Below are 23,024 nucleotides of genomic sequence, written 5' to 3'. Positions count from 1 at the left end.
GAATCTAGTAACGGAAACACGATCGAATATCTCTTCTTACTTGCAGTTCAAGTCTTGTGTGCCATTTTAATCTGTGCATCTTCTTCAAATTTCTCATAACTACCAGATTCTAGAGTAAATGCACATATAATATGATACGTGTGTGGTCTCAGGCACTCATTTCAGCTGCGGAGGTGCCGTCCTGTACCTGATCAATCTGATACCTAGCCACGGAAACATCCCTGGATAGTATCTTAGACTTCTTCTTTTGATCATACCATAGCTAATATTCGCAGGATCAAACTTCTAAGGACACTTCCATTCACCTGTACCGTACATACCTGACCGCCACGGTTGCTTTCGCTGGGATGCTACCTTCCTCAGTCTACACGTCATCGATAGACTGCCGTTCCATAGTGAAATATCGTCTCTTGAGCTGCATTTGATCGATGCTCAACAAGTCTATCTTGGTACTTGGCTAACTTTTTGCAATATTTTATACGCAGTATGGGAAAATTCTTCGTTCCGGGAAGGGAAAGAAGCCAACCCGATCGTTAAAGGTCAACAACAACTACTAAACCGAGTGTCTTGACTATCGATAGAAGCCACCCGTGAAATTAACTGCAGCTGCTGACATCTGAGGTATTCGCATACATTATTTGTTATTGATATATCGATCACCCTGAGGTCCATAAATGAACGGGCTACATTGCTTTGCTCAGTATTTACTATTTACTCAGGACGAGGCCTTGTGAAGCTACCATCGCACCATTCCAGAGGATACCCGCTGGTACACGGTTCCAATTACGAATGAAGTATGACTTTATGTCGTCATATCCCATGGACTTGCCAAAGTCAAATGGATGTTACCGGAGTCCAGGTCTCAGAGCTTTCATCCCAATGTTTCTAGCTCTTATACATTACTCTCCTCCTGTGCCTGGCCTCAGTGAACTGTAACGCACCCCTTTCTTCTCGCCAACTAGGGGCTTTTACTCGCCCTGCTCTTTGTCTTCTATATGATATTAATGAAAACCTCCAATAAGATATACTCCTTTTATAAAAATAATCATTTGACGATCCTGTGCCCACTATGTTAATCTTTAATCTCCATGTCATTACTGCGGCAGCAGTATTACACACATCCCTGGCCTCTGCCCAAGATCTGGAAGAAAAGGTGTGGGCAGTCGTTGCCTACAACCTTTATGGAGATAGTATTCCAACAGCCCTACCTCTTCCGAAAGCCTTGACGCCGTATGGGGCGAATCAATTGTATGCGGCAGGATCCGTGTTCCGGGACCGCTATGTTGCAATACATGAAAACGATAACGCTTCAGTTACAAGGATCCAAAATATATCGCCGTATTTGATAGATGCTGAGGAGGTGGATGTGCTTTCGACCACTGATCCTTCAGTTGTTGCATCTGCTCAGGCTTTCATGCAAGGCCTTTACCCACCTCTCGAAAAATCGCTTAACGCAACATTCTCCGATCCCTCATTTCAACTTGCCAATGGCACTATAGCTACTGCTCCCTTGGGTGGATATCAATATCCCCAAATCATCACTCTCGATGCAGCAGACCCGCGATCAATCAAGCTGGACGGAGATACAGGTTGCCTGCTGCACCAAGTTGCCGATACCGAGTATGAATACGGCCCGGATGCTCAAGAGATCAAGCAGGATTCAGCAGCCTTTTATAGCAAAATTTACCCGTTGTCTTTGTCTGGAGTATTGGATCCTTCTTCGGCCAATTATGAAAATGCCGTTATGATCTCAGAATACTTGGACTACGAGTCTGTGCACAATGAATCATTATTGCATAACATGAACCAGGATGATATTGACCGTGCTCGTTCTCTTGCAGACCGCTACGTTTTTGCAACGAATGGCAATATGCCATCATCAGGGACTAATGTCAGTGACCGTATCCGCACTGTTGCGGGACGCACATTAGCCTCAAGTATTTTGGATGCTTTTAACAACAATATCGACTATCGAGGTGCCAACGGGAAAATGACACTCATGTTTGGTAATGACGAGCCTGCTGTCGCTCTTGCATCCCTTATGCAGCTGGCGTCGCCAAAATATGGAAATTTCTATGGACGTCCCACGCTTGGTGCATCAATGGTGTTTGAACTTTACAGTCTGGAGAATAACTCCAGTCCAGCGTACCCCGACCCGTCTCAGCTTTACATTCGATTTCTCCTACGAAATGGAACCCATTCGCCCGACTTCCGATCCTATCCACTCTTTGGACATGGACCCAGCAATATAGCTATTCCTTATACAGAATTTCAAGCAGAAATGGACGCGTTTTCGGTGGGATCGACGAAAGAATGGTGTCTTCTTTGCAACTCACAAGCTACGTTCTGCTCTGGCGTCTTCGGTGGAGATGAGGGTCGACCTACTAGTGATAAGGGACTGAGTCCTGCAGTTGGTGGTGTCATTGGGGCAGTTGTTACACTAGTAACGATTGCTCTCATCTCAATCGTCGGATTTCTAGTATGTGGTTTCCGCATGAATCGCACTCGGCGGTCAAGCCTCGGAGGCTTCAAAGGCAACAGCAAAATGGCAAGTGATTCTGATGTCACATTCAAGAATCCTACTTGGGAGGATGTCAAACCAGCGGAAACCCAAGAGGCTAATGGCAGCGGTGCTGGTATCACTGTCGTGAGAGGACATGAGCGCACAGGCAGCTGGGAAATGAAAAGTCAACAACAGACTAATAACAAAAATCATAATCATAACACGTGGAGAGAGCAAGCCACGTCTCCGTTTGATGTACCAGAGGAGGAGGAATGGCAAATCCACAGTGCTATACAACCAGTCGCAGCCCGTGAAAGTGTGTAGTGTGTTGCCTTTGGATAATACTGTTCGCACTTTCTTATGTACCGTGGACCGTGGTTCTTGGACGCCCCTCGTTTCAGTTTCGGGCCTTATTTATTCTATTTTATTTATATCTCACTAGTGATATTTTAATATTTCTAACTGTTTGATAATTGTCCTGTTTTATATTAAGTATTTGTAGTGGAAGAAAAACCGAATATCAGTCACGATCACGGATTGCCAGCTGCGTGCACTTTCCAGATCGGGCAGACGGTCGATGGACCTTCTGAAACAAACAACTCGGAGTCTACACTTCCAGAGCAACTCTCTTGTGTCATCTCTCTTCAGCCTCTCGATACACGAAAGAAACATGTCTTCCGTCTAGCCACGCTTCTTCATCTTTCCTTTCCTAAATAGCACCATGAGGAAGTATGATATCCAAACTCTACTGGCTTTGAGCCAAAACGCGCGTGTAGAGCTCAATAAATTCAGCGACCAGGCACTTGGCTGTATGTACACTTTTTTGCATCAAACTGCCATGCAACTTGAAGCTCAATGCTAATGGTGCTCAACTATTGATCTGCGACGCAGATAATTTGCTCCGCCAAAACCAAGCAAGCACCAACGCCTTAACTGAACAATCGGCCAATCGGTCAAGAACAGTGTCGAATATTTCACATCATACTGAAGTTTCTCTAAGTCGCTTACACTGCCCAATTCGCGTGCCGAAAGATCCTCCTCGATCCAGTCGCGCACAGACTGATGCTGGCTTTGCGCGATTTCTCAAGGATCATACATCTCCTAAACATCAACGCGTTACCGCCGGTGGTCGTATCGTCCCTATGGAGCCACAAACCCCTGTACCTAAATTTAAATTGCCTGTGCAGAAGAAGCAGACAAGCGATCACGAGGTTGAGGCACCCGGGTCTCTTCTGGGGATCGAACGCGAATGTGTATCCAGAAATATTTCAGTAGGGCCAATGGAATCGAACTCTCACAGAAGCGATGTATCAAGGAACTCTATCGGCCCTACTGGAATTCTCCCAGACCTTGCAAAGATATCCCTCGCAAATGGCTTATTTGACCAAGCATCTCAAGGATCAGGATGCCCGTCGACTATTCCGTGGTCCGCTCCGGGCTATGTCGTACCTTCCGGATTTCCAGTTGCGTTCAACAATCAGCAACTTCCTCGCATTGATCAGTGCCCTCAAATGGCATATGTACCGGTATTCCCAGATCCCACGATGCATAGCGTTGGCTCGGATATGTACCAAGGCTTGAATATGCAGGGTCTTATGTCTTCTATACCAACATCACTTCAGCCACACTTGGCTGTGTCAACATCATCTTCTGACTTTGCATCATGCAGTAACGCTGCTAGTGCAGGCTCTTCCTCAGCTTTCAGTCAGGGCCAAATGAATTATGAACCCGGCTATCCGACTTTTGCGCCTCAGGTATATCAATTTGTCGGTAGTCAGTACCCAGCACTCAAACAGCCACAACATCTCTCAGAAACGTCCCAAGGAATGCCACATCTGAAATGCCTGGATGGAGCTAAAACGCAGCATGAGTCTCTTTCAGCTCAGCTCTCCCGTCTCGACAGGTACATGGCTATACACACCTGGGATATAGACTCTCGATCGAAAAAGGCAATGGTTGAACAGCGAAAGAGTTTGGTGCGAGAGTTAGACGTAGTCCGAATGTATAGAGAGCAGCTGGAACTGATCTTTGGCAACCCACACATGAATCGTTCAAGCGACCAGCAAAGGGTCAATGCTGATTTCCCCATACCACCTAGTACCTATCTTACAGGAAATACGACAGACTATCAAGGGTTTTTAGGGCCAATGTCTTCATCATCTAGCGCGAGCTGCATAGGTCAGACATTGCCTGCATACTTGGCTCCGCCTACACTCCCCATGCTTTGCCCAGAAAGTGAAACTGCCATCCCAGTGTTTCCGTGGCAAACTATGGGAAATCCAGACTCAGCTGTATGTGTTAAAGATATTTCCGCGAACAGGACTCCCGGAGCTCCCAATTTGTCTCAGCAAAATAATGAATTGAGAACAAACCTAAACACAAACCAACGAGACAGGTCAATCTACACCTCAACTTTCAGCGATGGGTCTGGCAGCACCGGTGATGAACAGACATCATCTTGGATGCCATCACCATTAGATCTTCAAAACCTGTATCACAAAATTGAAGAGGCCACAGAGCGGGGCGAACCTGTTGGCAGGCTACTAAAGGAGTTGTCTGTTGTTACCACACAGCTCGTAAAGCAGAAAAGGGAAGAAGGCAGAATATCTCATCGGTCAATGCGAGGCAAACAGGGTTTGCCGTCACTTCCAAGCGGTAAACCAGGCTCGGCGAGAATGACCACCAATGGCAAGCCAGTGAAATATGAAGGATATCGCTGGGGATCCGAAGTTCATCCTCGAGAAGCTGTCAAAAGCTGCGGTGACACGTCCTCTACATCAGACATTGAGGCAAATGGGAAACCCTCTTCGTCTTATGTGTCTACAACGGACTCATGGGCTACTGTTCATGAACGAAAGTAAGCTTTACCTCTCAAAGCTTGTCTCTTCCTCAATTTCAGATTCCTAACAATAGCAGCAAGCGCCTAGTTAGCATGGGCTCTCTGGAAGATCCCAAATATGGGAAGCATCCGGAATCCATTTGGAAAAGGTAAAAGTTGCCCATACATATGCGTAAAACCTACTTACAGTATGTTATAACAGCACTCGACCACTTTCCAAGGACAAAGTTGTGTTAGCTGAGACACATGCTTCGGGTGCTCCACAGAATATTGGATGGGTCCTGGGACGATCAGAAGACAAGCAAGAGGTCAAGCCGAGCAACATTACCGCGCTACATCGTACCCACAGAATTCGTGGAGGAGACTCAGACATGCAGAACATGAAGCTGCCAATATCGTCTCTGAATACACAGCTCTTGAGCAGAAATCGGGGCTTAGTGTTTCAAAAGACAGCCGCTTTGGCGGTTCCTCAAAATGTCAACGTACAGGCTTATGTGCCCTCTTTTGACGGCCCTGGAGATACGCCTGGAAACGAGACAAGCCAGCAGGCAATGGAAACCGGCGATAGGCAGATGCAGGGGACCGTACTCCATAGCTCGGCTCAAGAGACTAGACCATGGTATATACCCAAGCAGCGTCCCAAGCCTAGTCGGGAAATCCTACGTGACTTCTTTCGCCAAGTTAGAGATGAGGAGCGATGTGAAATGCGCAACTCTCAAAACGAAGGTCAATCTAATGGCCGGTAAAGCAATGGCCCCAATGGCCCCAGACGCAGCTGCATTATCCTCCATGGCCTTTTCAGCCCTTCACATGTTATTCTTGGTTTTTGCTTTTAGTTCCTGACTGTTTGTTCTGACCACTACAAAAGAGAAAAGAAGAGAGTGCACAGGTGAGTAGGCGATTTGGACAAGGGGTGTGGTAGACTTTTGGGAGACGATGTTAACTTAGGTACAGGAAGCACGGTTGGCAATCGATACAGCATTAGGATGCACAGCATTTTGAACCCCTTTGTATTTTTCACCTTGGGTCGACCCTTAGGAGAGGAGGCTTACTTTTGTCTGAAAATGAAGGTGTTTGAATAACTAGTATGCATGATATTCTCGGGTAGTTATGTTTCGAGGCTTTCGGCTACTCAATTCTCTGGAAGGGCAGGCTCCATGTCAATTTGGCGACTACCGAAGGCTGGTCATCTTGTTTCTCGGCGGATATCTCTATACGAGATTAGTATGAATCAAGTCTCCTGATTGAAACTGCTTGCATAGGCTGAGCTCTGCCGCTCGGAACAGAATCACCTAGTATTAGGACTGAGTATTTCACATGCACACACTTACTCAATTCTGAAACTGGTTAACTTGGCGGGCTTCGAGTGAGAAAGAACAATCATACTGTAGGCCTTATGAGAAGTTGTAGCGGTCCTTGGCATATATTCACCAACGTTAGACCCACTTATTTACTTAGGTTACATATGATCGGCGTATCCCCGACTAGTTCGATACTAAATTTAAGCAGCAGGTTTGGTAGAATGTGCTCTGTGGTTCCTATTCCTACAAATTCAGGGTCCGGCTATGGCAAATAGGTACGAAACCTGGTTCTCAACCGACTTTGACGGTTTCAAGCCCCATATCGAAGTAGGACAACGAAAGTTTGGCTCACTGATCCAAGATGTGGAGACTGTCGCCCGGTATCGCGCTGACAGCCCCGACGAACGACGTATATAGAACAGCATCCGCTCACGGAGCTTAGTACGGCCTGAAAGTACTACTCGACGAGTAATATTTTCTCTTCGAAGAGCCCGATGTTGAACGATCATTGAGGATTCTGTTCAACTGAATGTACAACCTTACCCGGAAGTTGGTAGGATTATCATTATGCCTAAGACGGCGTTTATGGCGGGATAAATATACTGCGCGCACTGCACTGTCTTGATGCACTGAGAAGGTATTTCAAGTCGCAAGGCCATCACAAAGATCTTCCCCCGGAGCTCGAGAATATGCAGATTGGTTGATTATGTTGGTGTTTATTTTGTCTCTTTATGAATCGTCGATACAAAACTGACGTGAACACGATCTAGACCATTGCATAGATCAGTTGCAGCAGTTATATTGAGACCGGTCTATCCGGCGGGACATAACAGGCCTCTCCTGGTACTTTTCAGTGAGGCGGAACCCAAGCATACATGGCGGAATTTCGATACAATCAAAGAGTGGGTACACTCGAAGGGGGCGGGTTACAATATGAATCAGTTTCGCATTGCAAAAAAAAAAAGAAAATAAAAATAAAAATAAAAAAAATAAAAAAATAAAAAAGTGGATACAAAATTTACGCGAGTTTTATTTTTATTTCATGCTCGTTTCGTCGTCTCCTGAAGCGAGGCATTAGTAGGCTCAATCTGGGCCCTTTGGTATGGGTCTTGGATCAGGCTGTGCTCTGAATCCTTTGCTTGTCATTCCTATTCAGCTAAGGCATCGAGTTCTGGTTTCGTTACAGACTATAATGGGAAATGTGATATGGTGTCTGGGGCGTACGTATGTACGAGTATATCAATATACTGTGGCGTGATGAGGCATTTGTCACCCAAGATTGTTTTAGTTATCATTCAAGATTGATAATGAATGAGATTTCATTGCCAAGATGATGCGCCCAGCCACGCTAGTCCCGGTTTATCCCTGGACACTGGCCAATGACTTGCAAGCGAGGAACCATGTTTTAACCTTCGGCTGTCATTTGGGGCAATTTTGGGTTGAGGAGATGGAGCAAACGAGAAGGCGACAAGAACCGGATGAGACGAACAAGAACATGGAGAAAAATAAGAAGAACTATGGTTAATTGTAGTAGGCGTACGGAGTAGTACTACTAGTAGTAATCGAGAATGTAGTATGATTTTGTCTCAGCTGAGTTGAAACCCTAGCCACAACTCGGCATGTCCCGATGTTGCGGAAGAGTGAAACCCCAGACCAGAAGAAGGAGAAACCTTTAACCCATTGGACTGCGGGTGATATTGACCCGTGACTTATCTTGGAAATCGTCAAGTCGATGGCGGATTTATTGACTAAGCCCGAAATTCCCAATCGTTCCTCCGCGTCTCCACTTTTTGTATTCCCTCCCCTTCCCTCTTTCTTCCTGTTTCCTCCCTTCTCCATTCAATGCTCTCACCCCCGAGTTAGAGAGGAGAGTTGAAATTAATTCCGCGTCTCTCGTTCCTCAATCTCGACTTTCTTTGACCGAATTTGTGTTCCCAGCTCCAGTGTTTCGACGGTGATTTGACGGGTGCCTGGCCTTCCCCCCCATGTCACTATCAGTTTGCGGGTGAACGTCCCTTTGATCGCAATACTTAGCACCGCCTTCTCCCCCGCCGTTTCTAGCCCGTTGCTCGGTCCCCTTCCTTGCATCGATCAATCCAGACTATCTCCCCCTTCTTTACCCTCCCACTAAATTGCATTATTATCAACCTCGTGAAACGACGGCCTAATCCCCTGGGATATATCCAGGTGAACTCGTCGGCATGACCCAACTTTTTACCTCCAGTCCGTCCAATGTGTCGAACGAGAAACGTGGAAACTTCCCTAGCCTCTCTCTCCCGTCCAGAAAACATTCCAATGAGTCGAGCCATCTCCCGACAAAGATCAAGAACTTTTTTCGCATAAATAGCTCCAGCAGCAATTCGTCTCATCACAGTCATAGCCACAGTGGCGATCGGGACAGAGAGGGCAGTCCTCACACCGGCGCCAAGACCGAATCTAAGTCGGCCTTCAGGCAATCGCGATTCCTCCCCACAATTGGTCGCAACCGCTCAACCACCGTTGCTAGCGAAGGCAATCCGCTGGATGAGGGAGTCTCTCCAACTGCAACAGCCAATCCGTATTTCGTTCATCAGGGGCAACCGTCCTTACAGCATCGCAATGACGGTTCGGAGCCTTCTTCTCCGCCGGACACTCCAGAGCTACAGGTCGACGGTGTCTCCGCTGCTGAGCAGGCCACGACTGCCAACAAAACCGAATTAGCTCGAAAGCTTCGCCGCGTCGCTTCCGCCCCGAATGCACAGGGTCTATTTGCCAAGGGCGAGGATGATGGACGCCCTCAAACCGCTGAAACTGGAAACCAGCCCACAGTGGAAGAAACCGACTCTCAGATTACTATCGCGGAGGATACAGTCGGGAGTCTCTCCGTACCTAAACTTGGTGCCGATGGCAAGATCCCGAGTCCCGGTGAGATTCGCAACCAGGTGGCCTTCCGCAGAACGTATAGCTCCAACTCGATCAAAATTCGGAATGTGGAAGTTGGGCCAAGTAGTTTCGACAAGATCAAGTTGATCGGCAAAGGCGACGTAGGAAAGGTTTATCTCGTTCGCGAAAAGAAGACGAGCCGCTTATATGCTATGAAGGGTGAGTTTGCCGTGGCTCCATTACCCAGACCTAGGGCATGTAAATGTTCTGGGCATCCATCTTCGACACCCTTGCTGACAACACCAGTCCTTAGCAAGAAGGAAATGATTAAACGAAACAAAATTAAGAGGGCGCTGGCCGAACAGGAGATCCTCGCCACAAGTAATCATCCTTTCATCGTCACGCTCTACCACTCTTTCCAGTCCGAGGATTATCTCTACTTATGTATGGAGTATTGTAGTGGTGGCGAATTTTTTCGAGGTGCGTATAGACCAGGGCCTCTATCTCAAATAGCCGCTGATTTTAAACTTTGTAGCTCTTCAAACACGTCCGGGGAAATGCATTTCCGAAGACGCGGCGCGGTTCTATGCGGCGGAAGTTACAGCCGCTCTAGAGTATCTCCATCTCATGGGTTTCATCTACCGGGATCTAAAGCCAGAGAGTATGTATTCCTGTGATACAGTACTGATAGTAGCCATTGTACTGACGGTAGATTATTCAGACATTCTTCTGCATCAGTCTGGCCATATAATGTTGTCAGATTTCGACCTGTCTAAACAATCGGGCCCTGGTGGTGCGCCCACCATGATTCCGGGGCGGAGCGGCAACTCGACGACGTCTCTGCCCACCATCGACACAAAGTCGTGCATCGCTGATTTCCGGACGAACTCCTTTGTAGGAACGGAGGAATACATTGCGCCAGAGGTTATCAAGGGCTGTGGACATACTAGCGCAGTTGACTGGTGGACCCTGGGTATCCTGATCTATGAGATGCTCTACGGCACAACACCATTCAAGGGTAAGAACAGGAACGCGACGTTTGGAAACATCCTACGAGATGACGTACCATTTCCTGAACACGGGGGGGCCCAACAAGTTTCCAAGTAAGGCTCTTCAATTTTCACGTTCATGTGGCATACGCTAACAATATGGCGATAGTATGTGTAAGTCTTTGATCCGTAAGCTGTTGATTAAAGATGAGACGAAGCGTCTGGGAGCTCGTGCTGGTGCCTCGGACGTCAAAACCCACCCGTTCTTCCGGCAAACGCAATGGGCACTTATTCGCCATATGAAGCCACCGATGATTCCTCATCAAAGCCGAGGAACGGATACGCTTAACTTCCGCAATGTCAAAGAAAGCGCCAGCGTTGATATTGGCGGCAGCAACCCCACCAAGATGAAGGGTGTCCCCATGGATTCGGGCCTTGCCACGCCCAATGGGGAAGTGAACGACCCATTTGAAGAATTCAACAGTGTTACTCTTCATCATGACGGAGATATGTAGTTCGTCAACCGATAGATGCTACGGTGACTGTACTGTGTTTCTCGGTGCATGACCGATTAGACCGTTTGAGTGTCCCTTGCATAGCTCTGGGGCTCATTTCACGACGATAACGCATGAAAGATCTTTGTATCCGAAGCAACAGTGTCTTACATTATAATCTGGAGTACGGGAGCTTAGAACTTTTTGTGGGTCTTTTGCTTTTACTCTTTTTGCTTGTTTGAGAACGCGTTTGATTTTTCTGTTCTCCGACATTCCTCGGCCTGTGTCTTTGTACTACGGCTATTACAGCTGACTTCCTCCATGGGATGCTCTTTCGGTTTCTTGCTTTTTTGACTCTCCGGGCGCAGCGATGTATACGTTTGGCTTTGGCTCCCATTTATCACTCACAATTGCAAAGGGCGGCGTTTACGATTTCGGTTATATGGCAGAGCAGACTTGTTTTTGCGGATCATCTCCTGAGATTGTTCGCCTGTGAACAGGCGAAGTTAAAAGGATACGAAGACTTGATTTGGCTTTTGTTTTTGTTTGCATTGATTTTTTGCTTCTATGAAGACAACATTTGGATGTCTTGTTATCCATATGTGGGCAGGCCCGGCGCCAGAACGTATGTTAGAGCTACAGCAATCATGAGATCCATTTTATTGCATTTATCTAGACGAACATTTGTTTCAACACTGGAAATCTCAGTGCAACTTTTGCTGATGCTGGGAGTCGTGCGAGACATGCGGAAATCATTATCTCGCAAGGGCTCACCGGCAATACTTAGGAATACCTGCCTGGATAATAAGGAATGACCATCTACAAAGAGGGTCGTCTACCTCTGGTCCAAAATATCCTACTGGTAGTAATCTCGCTCTGGCGTCTATATGCGCTCGGGACAGCCTTATAAAGTGAGTGGGGTTAAGTTGGACCTATAGACCTAACAGCAATAGGCATTTACAAGCCCTAAGCCTTGAGCCCCAGTTTAGCTGCAACGTTATCCTAATTGATCGGCTAGTATTGGAAACTCCACAAGCAATGAAGGAGGGTAACCTCCCTTGCCCGAACCCGGACGTCCAACCCTGGCAATTCAGGATCGATAAATCAAACACTGATTGTCTCGCACGCGGAGGTTTATCTAGGTATGATTATCCTTCAATGGCAGTGATGGCACCCTACGCCTGCTTCCCAGGGGACATGAAAATCTCTATTCATAGAGGCCTATTTTCGCATCATGCATCCTCAGATGCCACTACTGTCTAATTCTGACCGTGAGATTACACAACCTGGTTCCTCAGTCAAAACAACGCGCACACACATGCCTGTTTGAGATCATGGACTTGCTGTATACACCAGAATCTTGGAAGTAGGAGAAGGAGGAACTTTTCATCATGGCTGACCCCAGCCGAAACGAAGTCGAAAGGTTGCCCGGAGAATGACAATGGTGTTATGTTTGCATCAGTAGTATAACGAAACCATGCAAAAGTGTAGTGTTGTAAGAGTCGGGCTCTGGTACTATGCCAAGCAGGAGAATCTTTTGGGCGAATAGCTTCCAGAAAAGGGAAGATCGATGCTAGGGAGGGGAAGGACGTAAACACTTTGTTTCATGTTAATATAGAGAAGCCACACAGAAAATTCTCTAGGGTTTCGACGTACCATCAGGCCGACTAGAGATTTTCATTATAATTAGCTCCAAATTGCCTAACTCCTCTGCAATCTCCTGGGAGCAGAAACTTTCAATAACTTCGGGCTTCATTTGAAGTGAAGCGGCAAGATGATAAACGAAGATCAAATTCTTTAGCTCTTTAGAAACAATCAGCGCCTGAACCAATGATAAAATGAAGTGACGTAGTTGTACAGGTTTTCACTGACCGTAATAGCATAGCGTTAAAGTATCTGTTTTTGTTCAATGTCCTTTCGGGCAGACATCGTTCTGAGCCGTCCACTACGGGGGCAAGAGTGAGAGAAGGTGTAGGCGCATGAGAAGTCAAGAAGAACTGTTATCGTGGAAGTTCTCCGGGTAGTCGAAAATGATCATCGCGAATGTCGCCATGTACGATTCCGATATCATGCAACGCTGTGACTCGCCGAAGTCGATTGATTGACAGGGATATGTACCAGGATTTCTCAAATAGGGTCAGGGTCATTTTGTTGAGCTCCTGGCCAAACCATTTAATCTTCTCCTTGAGAGAGTCATTAATTGGCACTTCGCCGAGAACATGCCGAGAAACCAGAGTCAGGCCGGATAGCTTCGAGTACTATCCCGCGGGGACGTAGTAGATAGCTCATGGGGTACTTCTTTTCGTGTTAAGTTTGTGACGATCCCATAGTATGCCGGGAAAAAATATTTTGTGTGAATCTGGACAATATCGTCGAATATGCTCTAATGCTCGATTTTCGAGCAGGAAAGGGTCCTCTTCAGTTGAATAAGATATTGGCCCAATCGAATTTCCCCGAATATTTGGCAAGTCCGAGAACTTCTTCAAGTCAGTACATCGTGGGTTTAAGGTACCTTGAGCACGCACAGTCTTAATCACAAATTTGGTCTTTCCCCGGGACAATCAAAGTTAACACCATGATGTCGTGGCCTGGTGGCATATCGTCACGCACTGGCTTTCCCAACTTCCAGGGACAATCGCAACAGAATTGTCGACAGTCCTCTGGCACGCGGACTGTTTCTTCAAACAAACTGACCAGAATGGGGAACAGTCTTTGAAGAAGAAATCTACCCATTTTTGACCCATTTTGAAAAACGTGAAGGAGAGAAGTAGATTAAATGCCACAAAGAGGTGGCAGAAGAGGGCAAGGGAATCTATGAGCAAGGTTACAGCTACAATAGTCACGTCTAGCGATCGATTTTCCGTATGAATAGTATAGTATTAAGGAACAGCGGCTTATCTTGAACAAGCGCCAGAAATTGGACCGGTTCATGTCAGCACTGTTCTATCTTTTGTAACTTCCAAGTTATAGACAGGCCACGGGGTCTCGGACATACAAATTTTCATGTAATGATGTCCGAGGGTGTTCTTGGAAAGATGCGTAATTAACCTCTACTAAGTTATTGCGCCAGAGTTGGTGCAGAAGGCTGTACGTCGGAGTAGGGAACAACGCCCTAGCCTGAAGCTAGGGCGAGGCTGTATTATATATTCCTTGGTAGTGAAGGCCAATCCTAAAGTTGAAGTTAAATATAATAATTCGACGAAAAGACAACTGAACCGGATCAAAGAACGTCTTTATTTAGTATACTGTTACTCTTAGCAACTGGCTTTATTCTGGCTAATATCCTAGATTTACCTCGAATCATACACCCGTCGGACTATGTCTACTGGCTGGAAAACATAAGTCTGAGAATAATTGAAGACTTCCTTCGCTAGTACCTGGACAGACATAACATGGAGACCCAGTCAGCTTTCCTTGTTTTGGCTCGATACTGAAGAATGTTCTGGTACAGGAGACAGGACCGAAACGTCGATTTGGTCCGCCGTAACAGCCCTAATTCCTTAGAGCATGTGCATTTGCAGTTAATTCCACCATAAAACCACGAGCTGATGAGAATTCAGAGAACCAGGCAGTAAATTAGTATGATGCTCCATTTTCGTCGTTCATGAGAAGCTGCCGCGATTCCTGCTGAAACGGCTCGTCCGTAGGCACGACACCGTGCTGGGCCTGGATCCGGGCCGGGCAAATCGGCTGAGGTGTCAAAGACCAGCACCAATTCAACCCGGGGGAGCATGTCGATTGTGCAGAATGATCTCGAACTGAGTGATTACCAGTCTGCAGAGTGGGCAGGTCCATCTTCGATATTGGTCCACGTCGACCGAGGTGACGGAGAGTTTCAACTTCCTGAGAGATTCTTACACTTTATTGCTTATTCCGAGAAGCCCTAACTCGCCATGGAACATACTTCATATACAATCGAGAGAAAAGGCCATCCAAAGGTATAAATGAGAGGCCAACCTACTCCGCCATTGATATTCCCAGCTTTGAAAAACATCCAACACTTGAAACTATCGTATTATATCTATTTCATTCTTTCTAGTATCGTTTTCTCCGTCCAGCCCATAGTGACCCACTGATTCATCACGTGGCGTGCAGGACACCAGTTGATGCTTAATTGAGATAAGCATGCATTGCTATTTCTTTTGGAAAAAGGTACTGGAACAGATTCAGAGCCGAATACATCTCATGTAACTATACGAACAAGTGTCGCCTTGTTTCTTAAGGTGACTGCCCGGGGAGATCCAACCTCGCCAAAGAGACGGTGGGCACCTCGGCCATGTGAAGAGGAGCACTGGCAAAAGGCACAAACCTCGCTACAAACGGCTCCCCCTCAGTCGTGACCTCTGTGGGGACTCCATGCGCAGCCCCGTTCACCACCGGCCACACAATCCGGATTGCTGCGACCAAGATCACCATCGGCGGGGCGCCTCGCTCGTAGATAGGGCTGGGGAGTGAACTTGCCGGGTCCGTGTCGTGATTCGCCCAGTGTACGGCGATCTGAGAGGGATCAATCGCCACGCGCCACTCAGCTCCCTCCTCGGGAACGAGCATACGATCGCGAAGTTGGGGATATGCTGGGTCCGTTGGCAAAGGATCCACATTCTTTTTCCAGTGAGTGGGTGCTGTGCTGGTCTCGGTGTAGGCAATGTCGAGGGCGTAGAGCAACGAGCCCCAGTAGATGGAGACAGCAGAGGACAGTGGCCGGTGCACGACCCGAACTTCAGTACCAAGCGTGACAATGAGCTGTGACGATCCGGCTGGAATTGTGAAATGGAAGACGTCGCCGTGGTCGCGCACCAGAGGGATTTCACGTCCGCCTGGCAGGTTGGCGCGTGAGGACGCCGTCGCCCAGCTGGGAAGCCGAGTGTAGAAATCGAAGCTCTTGGTAGTGGTGAACCTGTAACTTATTATCTGGTCAAATGGATAGTGAGTATCGACTGTGACGGACACATGGCCTCCATCAAGCTCCATGGAGGTCTCCGCAGGGATGAGAAAGCGATGGACCAGGCCGTTACTGCCTTTACGAACAAAGGCAGAGCAGACCAGCTTTGGGAGACCTTGGTGATGATTTACCAAGCAGCACGGCTGCATTATCACAAAATGTCAGTATGTATACATTCGATCATATCAAGAAACGTGCCGGGAGCCACATACATAGTCTGGCTCCAGCCCGAATATATTCCCGTACGGGCTCACGTCATAGAAGGGCCGACCGTCCAGTCGCTTGATCCATGGTTGGTTGGACTGAGTGACATACTGATGGGTCCACCAGTCTGGCGAAATGCCTCCTGGTAGGGCATTGAAAGCCGCCTGCTCTGTGAGATCGGCGTAGTCGTTGTCACCGAAGAGACGATGCAGCCAGGAGAGGGAAAACATTAACTCCACAGCCATGCACAGCTCGGTACCGCGTTCTGGACTCAACCCTCCGAGGAATTCATCGCTCGTTATAGAGCCAGACGGGGTGCCGTGGTGGCGGAAGGCCATGTCTACAGCCTCCCGAGTTTGGCGGGCGAGCTTATCATCGTGGTTCATCCGGTACTTCTGTGCCATGTACCGTAGCCCTAGGGCAGTGTATGTTAGTAAGTCAGATCTAACATGGCATGAGGACAGTGTGTGTAAGAAATCAACTATGCTAACCTTGAGCCACGTTGATTCCATGCTGGAAATTAGGCTGAGGTTTAATGGACGCTGAGGTAGGAAATGCACCGGGGACAAAGAACTTGGACCAGTCACGACCACCGATCTCAGCCCCTGTCCACATCAAGTCCATGGTATCCCAGATAACTGATCGGTTCTCCTCGGCTACATTCTCATAGAGCCACTGAAGCGTGGTGGAAAGTTCGTGAGCCCGGGCTAGCCCAAACTTGAGTGGATCAAAGCGATCGCCCTCGTTTGACAGGTAGCCCTGATAGTTATTCTGGATCATGCTGTGTGCCAGATGGGTGAATTTCAGCATTGACTCGATGATCTCATCTCTGCGTCCCGGGTCAGCCTGCGCGTGTGCAGCCATACCAAGGAGCAGAAGACACCGCGCCCACAGCCCTCGGGTTTCTTTGGTGGTTTCGGGGCCCAACCAGCCATCCTCAGCTTGGTGAGCGATCACGTAGTCAAGGAACTGATTCGCCTGGGCTTTGAGTCGCTCATCGTCCAGCGTATATGCCAACGGTACGATTCCGTTGTACCAGTAGGGCGCTGCTTCGTTCAGCTCACTGTACTCTTCCGTGCCGCCGAGCCAGGAGCTGTTCTTGACATAGCGGTAGAAATCGAACATGTGGCCAGCTAGCCCGTCAGCAGCTAGGCGAAGCTGATCTTTCACCCACCCGCGTGGCTTGATTGCACCGACTGGGATTTCCTCATATTTGAACGACACCAGCTTTGCAGGCGCCATGATCGCTGGATGGTCCTCAGGTATAGCTGAAACACAGTGGCCGCTGATACATTGAAATAGGAATGAATCATTAAGGGGATCTCTAGGACAGTATAAACTGTTGGAAATCTCCCCGTGGGGAAACGCCGGTGCTCTCGAACGAGGCCATCTCGGGGTTCGAATCTCATGGAGCGGAACACAATCCGAATGGTGGGATAAGCTAAAGGATCTTCATGGACAAAGAGGAGAAAGCAGGCGCTCTAAGCAAGGTGCTGTGACTTTTATTGGCTGGTCCGTTTACCGGCTCATTGATATACTAAGTGACTAACCCTACAATGAGACCCTGCTGATAGTTGCTGGTAGTAAGGTCTCTGATAGCCACTCGACCCTCGGGAAGTGATACCGAACCTCCAGGCTTTCATTCTCCAGGTTCAGGACGATTGGGCACATCTCTGGTAATTCTCCGGTGTTTGGCGTCGTGGCTAGAGCAGACAAAAACGGGCGATACGAACATGGAGCTATGATGCAGCTATGTGGGGACCATGGCTATATAGATAGGGTCCGATGGCACCAGATCCACTGCTCCACTTATGCATACTATTCGTGAAGCCTTACTGCTAAGCATCACATCAGACTCGTCCAGCTACATTACTGTCACCTCTTACGCAATCGGTAGGGCGTGGTCCGCCTTGCATACTTCGATATTCACAACTATACCTGATTATAGTTCCTCTCTACACAGCCCACTATGGATGAAGCAATTAAGGAAGAAGGCTCCATTCAACCCCAGAAGTTGGTATCAGCCGACAAGGACGAGGTTGGTCATGTTGCCAAGTACAACGAACAAGACCACGGTGCGGATTCGGAGCTATCACGCTCACTGGAGTCTCGGCATCTGTTAATGTTCTCGATCGGATCGTCGATCGGAATGGCCCTGTGGCTGGGGTCCGGCACGTCGCTGATCAACGGTGGACCCGCTGCTATATTCCTAGGCTATTGTATCGCAGGCTCCATTGCATGGGCACTCAGCCAAGCCATCGGCGAGCTGGCAGTCCTCTATCCCCTAGCCTCAGCATTCCCCCAATGGGCTGCCAAGTTCATCGATAAAGTGCCCGCTTTCACAGTAGGATGGGCGTACTGGTTTTCAGCATCGATTACCCTCGCAAACGAGCTCCAGGGTGTGGTTACAGTCCTGAGCTTCTGGACGCAGTCAGTGCCGACTGCGGTATGGCTCTCCGTATTTTTGGTGGTTATCTTCATCATCGTGGTATGTGCCGTCAAGATATTCGGAGAAGCGGAGGCCGTCATGTCGACAATCAAGTTATTCTGGATTGTGGTGGTGATTATAAGTTGCATCATCATCAGTGCTGGCGGGGCACCGAGCCATCATAAAACTGGATTTGAGTACTGGAACGCCATGCCTTTTACCAATGGCTTCAAAGGGTTCCTCTCTGTTATGGGAACCTGTATTTTCGCCATGGGTGGCACTGAATTCGGCGGTATCGCTGCTGCTGAAGCTCGCAACCCATTGAAATCAGTTCCCAAGGCTGTCAATTCGATTTGGCTTCGTCTAACGCTCTTCTACGTCGTTGGTGGTCTGATGGTGACTATCACCGTCTCACCCAAAGACCCAGATCTCTTCGGTGGTGAAGGGATCAATGCCAGCCCCTATGTAATCGCTTTTCGCAATGCTGGTATCCCCGGCCTAGCACACGCCATGAACGCAGTTATTTTCATCAGTGTCGTTTCGTCCGGCAATGCACAAGCATACGCTGCTACCCGTACAGTGGTCGGTCTGGCTAATATCGACATGGCACCGGCCATTTTCAAAAAGTGTGACCGACTGGGACGCCCATGGGCGGCTATCTGTATCACCTTCCTCGTGGGGGGTGGCCTCTGCTATCTCAATGTCACGAATTCAGGTGCAACGGTATTCGGATGGTTTTCGAACCTCACGGCTCTGTGCATTCTCTGGCTCTGGGGCACGATATTCCTATCTCATTTGCGGTTCCGCATGGCATGGCGGGCTCAGGGCCGTTCGCTTGACGACCTACCGTGGAGGTCGTGGGCAGGGCTCTTTGGAACTGTCTATGGGTTGACCTGGTGTATGCTGTTGGTTGTTGTCCAGTTTTACTTGGCTGTGTGGCCTCTCAAGAAAAAGAGCAGTGCTGAAAACTTCTTTGCGAACTATATATCGATCGTCGCTATTGTTGGTCTATATGTTGGTAGCAAGATTTATTATCGAGGTCCGCTATGGATCCATGCGAAGGATATCGACCTGAACACAGGCCGCAGGCACTATGTGAGCGAAGATCTGGAAGCTCGCGTCGAATCGAGTTTGGGAATAAAGAAGGTTGTCGGGTTTATCATGGGAGAGTCGAAGGTTTAGAGCCAAGTGATGTGGTCTAGTCTGATGGAGCTGTATAGGTTATCCTGGGTATATTCAATCTATGTAATTGACTATCTTTGCATGATTATATTTCTCAATCAAACGTTTCGTCTGCTAGTAGAGCGCAGTTTTCTGGTATAACCCAATAGACAGGCGCATCGCCAGTCACTTGTCTTCGATAAGTCCTCTCCGACACTGCCCAAGGGTAACTCAATAACCTAGTCAAAACTGAGACAACTTTATGCCCTCACGCCGGGGATGTTGGCGTCAGCCCGTGCTCAGTTTTCCAATATGCCTCCCCAGACTCTAGTTGCACTGACAGTGAGTCAATGACCAACCATATCCCAATCCAAGTACCCTCTATGCAACCAGCAAACCACACTCGTGGAGCTGGATTATCCATGTCTCAGGAAATTTTCCGGCGGGGGAAGATCTGCACGTTAGAGTCGCGCTTTATCATACATAGATTAAATGATTACTCCGCACAGGTATGAAGCACCCCGGCTGATAGCATTGCAGTTCGCCCAATAAAGCTTCGGGATGGTTATAGATGGCCCGAGCCCAGACCGCGTGATATCCAGCGATGGAACTGTACCCTGTCAGCTCGGTAGATAAGCCCTAACAACGACCGAGTTAATATATTAGTTCTTCGGAACCTGATCCCGTCCTTCGGCTCTGTCAACGAGGGAGGCTGTTGTATAGAATGTAGTGATAGATAAAAAAGCAGCGTGGAAAGATACGTCGACCAGCAACGTAAACCATCCCGTTTCTATCTAAAGCACGGAATACATCTGTAAGCCATTTAAAGAACGAGCCTCCTCAAAACCCTAAAATGCGAATGCAACTCAGCCTCCTATTGGCAACTGCTGTAACAGCAATCCTCGCAGTCAATCCACGAGATGCGCCCAAAGAACCAACCGGCGTCAAAACCATCACCAGCCCGAATGGTAGCACGATTCGGTACAAGGAACCCGGCAAAGAAGGTGTCTGTGAAACTACTCCTGGGGTCAAATCGTACAGCGGGTACATTGATCTAACGCCAGATATCCATGTGTTTTTCTGGTTCTTTGAATCAAAGCGCGACCCGAAGCATGATCCGGTGACGCTCTGGCTGAATGGAGGCCCGGGCAGCGATTCTCTCATTGGGCTGTTTGAGGAATTGGGCCCTTGTACTGTCGCGGAGAATATGACGACGGTCCTTCGTGATCATTCTTGGACGGAGGTTTCTAATCTGTTATTTCTTTCTCAGCCCGTGGGGACGGGTATGTGGTTCTTGATATTAGGTGGATGGCTGTGCTAATAAGACTGCAGGGTTCTCGTATAGCACAAAGGAGGTTGGATCCTTAGATCCTACTTATCTGACCGTCGAGTCGACTACTAATAAGACGGAAGAAGGGCGGTGGTCTGTCATCAATGTCACTGCGCTCGACACTAGCCGGTTGGCGGCGGAGTCGGCGTGGGAGCTGCTTCAAGGCTTTTATAGCGCACTTCCGGATTTAGACGCAGATGTTGAGTCGACGGATTTTAATCTCTGGTATCTGAAGCCCCGAGTTCATACTGTCGTAGATCCATACAGCTGATCTGATAACTAGGACCGAATCATTTGGTGGCCACTGGGGCCCCAGTTTCTCCACGTACTTCTATGAGCAGAACAAGAATCTCCCTGAAGATGGTTCAAAAGGTCGCAAACTGAACTTCAAGTCCCTTGGGATCATCAACGGCATCATTGATGAGCCGACGCAGACGAAATACCTTCTCGAGTTCACAAAGAAGAACACATACGGGGTACAGCTTATCAACGACACAGTCTATGACCACGGTGCCTTCAGCCTCTACATGCCAGACGGCTGTCAAGACCAGCTTGATTACTGTAACTGGCTGACGCGGGAAAATGCCATTGTCCGTCGGTCAGCGTGTGCGGCCGCCCAATTTATCTGCCAGACCACTGTGGAAGGACTGTTTTATCGCTTCGGCGATCGTGGAACCTATGATATCGTACGTCTGGCATTACCTACATCACGCATTGATAGCTAACCAGCCAAAACCAGCGTAAACCTACCGGTCAAGACGTTCCCCCGAGTTACTGGCGTGTAGGTGCCTTATATACCCGCTATTCCCAACTTTGCTTGCCAACTGACATACAACATAGGACTACCTCAATACCGCTCCCGTCCAAGATGCCCTCGGCGTAGATCTAAACTACACCTCAAGCAACCTGATCTATACAGCGTTCAGTCTGTCCGGCGACTTCGCGGCGCCGTATCTCCCCGATCTAGAAAAGCTCCTGGAACTAGATATCCAAATTTCCCTTGTCTACGGCGACGCCGACTACATCTGCAACTGGCTCGGTGGGGAGGCAATCTCCAAAGTCGCCCAATGGTCGGGGCAAGAAGCGTTCAACAATGCAGGATACACGAACCTCGTGGTAGATGGGACAGCATACGGCGAAACTCGGCAGTATGGAAAGCTCAGCTTTACCCGTGTTTGGGAGGCTGGGCACGAAGTTCCCTGTATGAGATTTCATCTTTTGGTTCTCTGTTTGATGATGTCTTCAAATGCTAATTTAGGGTGACTAGACTTCCAACCGGCGGCTGCGTTACAGATCTTCAATAGAACTATTAATGGGTTTGATATTGCTACCGGGGAGGTTGAGGTCTCTCCTGGTAGTGATTATGCCACGAATGGCACGGCTGAGACTACTCATACAACCACTCTGCCTCCTCTTGCTTCCACGACTTCCGGTTGATGGTTATAGAGGTCTTTTGGTCATTAATTTTGAGGGTGCAGTATGTGGACATATCTTAGGATGGGTACATGGGGACAGAACTCCGGGGTTTTCCGCGGATGGTTCTTCTCTTTCTGGGAGTGAGATTATGGACAGCTTAGGATATGGTTAAGTATCAGAGCTCCTGTGCATAGGCTATGGCTATAATATCTGTTGAGAGGAAATATAGAGGGTGTCTTTGATTGGCTATAGAGTAAATAGCTGACTAGCCTGTGTTCCATAGACAGTAGTAGCATCATGTGACCCAAAGCTAGACCCACTATGGAAGGCGGTCCTTGATGACAATCGGAGCTAGCTGGGGCTCATCGACCTCGAGGTAGGAAAGAAGGCTTTTACTGGTATTCTAGACCCACTCAATCTACACAGATACAGCCTCTTTGGAACTAAAAGATCTTCTCAAAATTCATATAAAATAAGAATGGCTTCATGAATCCACTATAATTAGTCAAGGGTCGATATTGACTGCGTTATAACGCCCTCCAAAATATACACTTT

At 48.2% G+C, this 23,024-nt stretch overlaps 4 protein-coding genes across 4 annotated transcripts; 3 read left to right on the top strand and 1 right to left on the bottom strand.

The window, feature by feature from the left end:
• Nucleotides 1-1,010: 1,010 nt before the first annotated feature.
• Nucleotides 1,011-2,827, top strand: BDV37DRAFT_297566 (uncharacterized protein; the record flags this gene model as incomplete). The annotated part of the gene is made up of 1 exon (XM_032090350.1): nt 1,011-2,827. The coding sequence occupies exon 1, from the start codon at nt 1,070-1,072 to the stop codon at nt 2,825-2,827; it is 1,758 nt and encodes a 585-aa protein (XP_031937025.1). The 5' UTR covers nt 1,011-1,069.
• Nucleotides 2,828-8,844: 6,017 nt separating this feature from the next.
• BDV37DRAFT_275063 (putative serine/threonine protein kinase (Nrc-2)) lies at nt 8,845-11,009 on the top strand (the record flags this gene model as incomplete). The annotated part of the gene is made up of 5 exons (XM_032085332.1): nt 8,845-9,724; nt 9,812-9,985; nt 10,041-10,166; nt 10,218-10,608; nt 10,664-11,009. The coding sequence occupies 5 exons, from the start codon at nt 8,845-8,847 to the stop codon at nt 11,007-11,009; spliced, it is 1,917 nt and encodes a 638-aa protein (XP_031937024.1).
• Nucleotides 11,010-15,206: 4,197 nt separating this feature from the next.
• BDV37DRAFT_297561 (uncharacterized protein) lies at nt 15,207-17,031 on the bottom strand (the record flags this gene model as incomplete). The annotated part of the gene is made up of 3 exons (XM_032090349.1): nt 16,626-17,031; nt 16,143-16,549; nt 15,207-16,073 (listed from the first exon to the last, which is right to left on the bottom strand). The coding sequence occupies exons 1-3, from the start codon at nt 16,996-16,998 to the stop codon at nt 15,207-15,209; spliced, it is 1,647 nt and encodes a 548-aa protein (XP_031937023.1). The 5' UTR covers nt 16,999-17,031.
• Nucleotides 17,032-19,072: 2,041 nt separating this feature from the next.
• BDV37DRAFT_275060 (Alpha/Beta hydrolase protein) lies at nt 19,073-22,490 on the top strand (the record flags this gene model as incomplete). Its single annotated transcript, XM_032085331.1, has 7 exons — nt 19,073-19,148; nt 20,632-21,006; nt 21,056-21,278; nt 21,337-21,739; nt 21,793-21,834; nt 21,894-22,254; nt 22,321-22,490. The coding sequence occupies 7 exons, from the start codon at nt 19,073-19,075 to the stop codon at nt 22,488-22,490; spliced, it is 1,650 nt and encodes a 549-aa protein (XP_031937022.1).
• Nucleotides 22,491-23,024: the final 534 nt, after the last annotated feature.

The sequence above is a fragment of the Aspergillus pseudonomiae genome, assembly GCF_009193645.1.
Source record: "Aspergillus pseudonomiae strain CBS 119388 unplaced genomic scaffold BDV37scaffold_91, whole genome shotgun sequence".
NCBI classification, from domain to species: Eukaryota; Fungi; Ascomycota; class Eurotiomycetes; order Eurotiales; family Aspergillaceae; genus Aspergillus; species Aspergillus pseudonomiae.
This window is presented reverse-complemented; position numbering and strand designations above follow the sequence as displayed.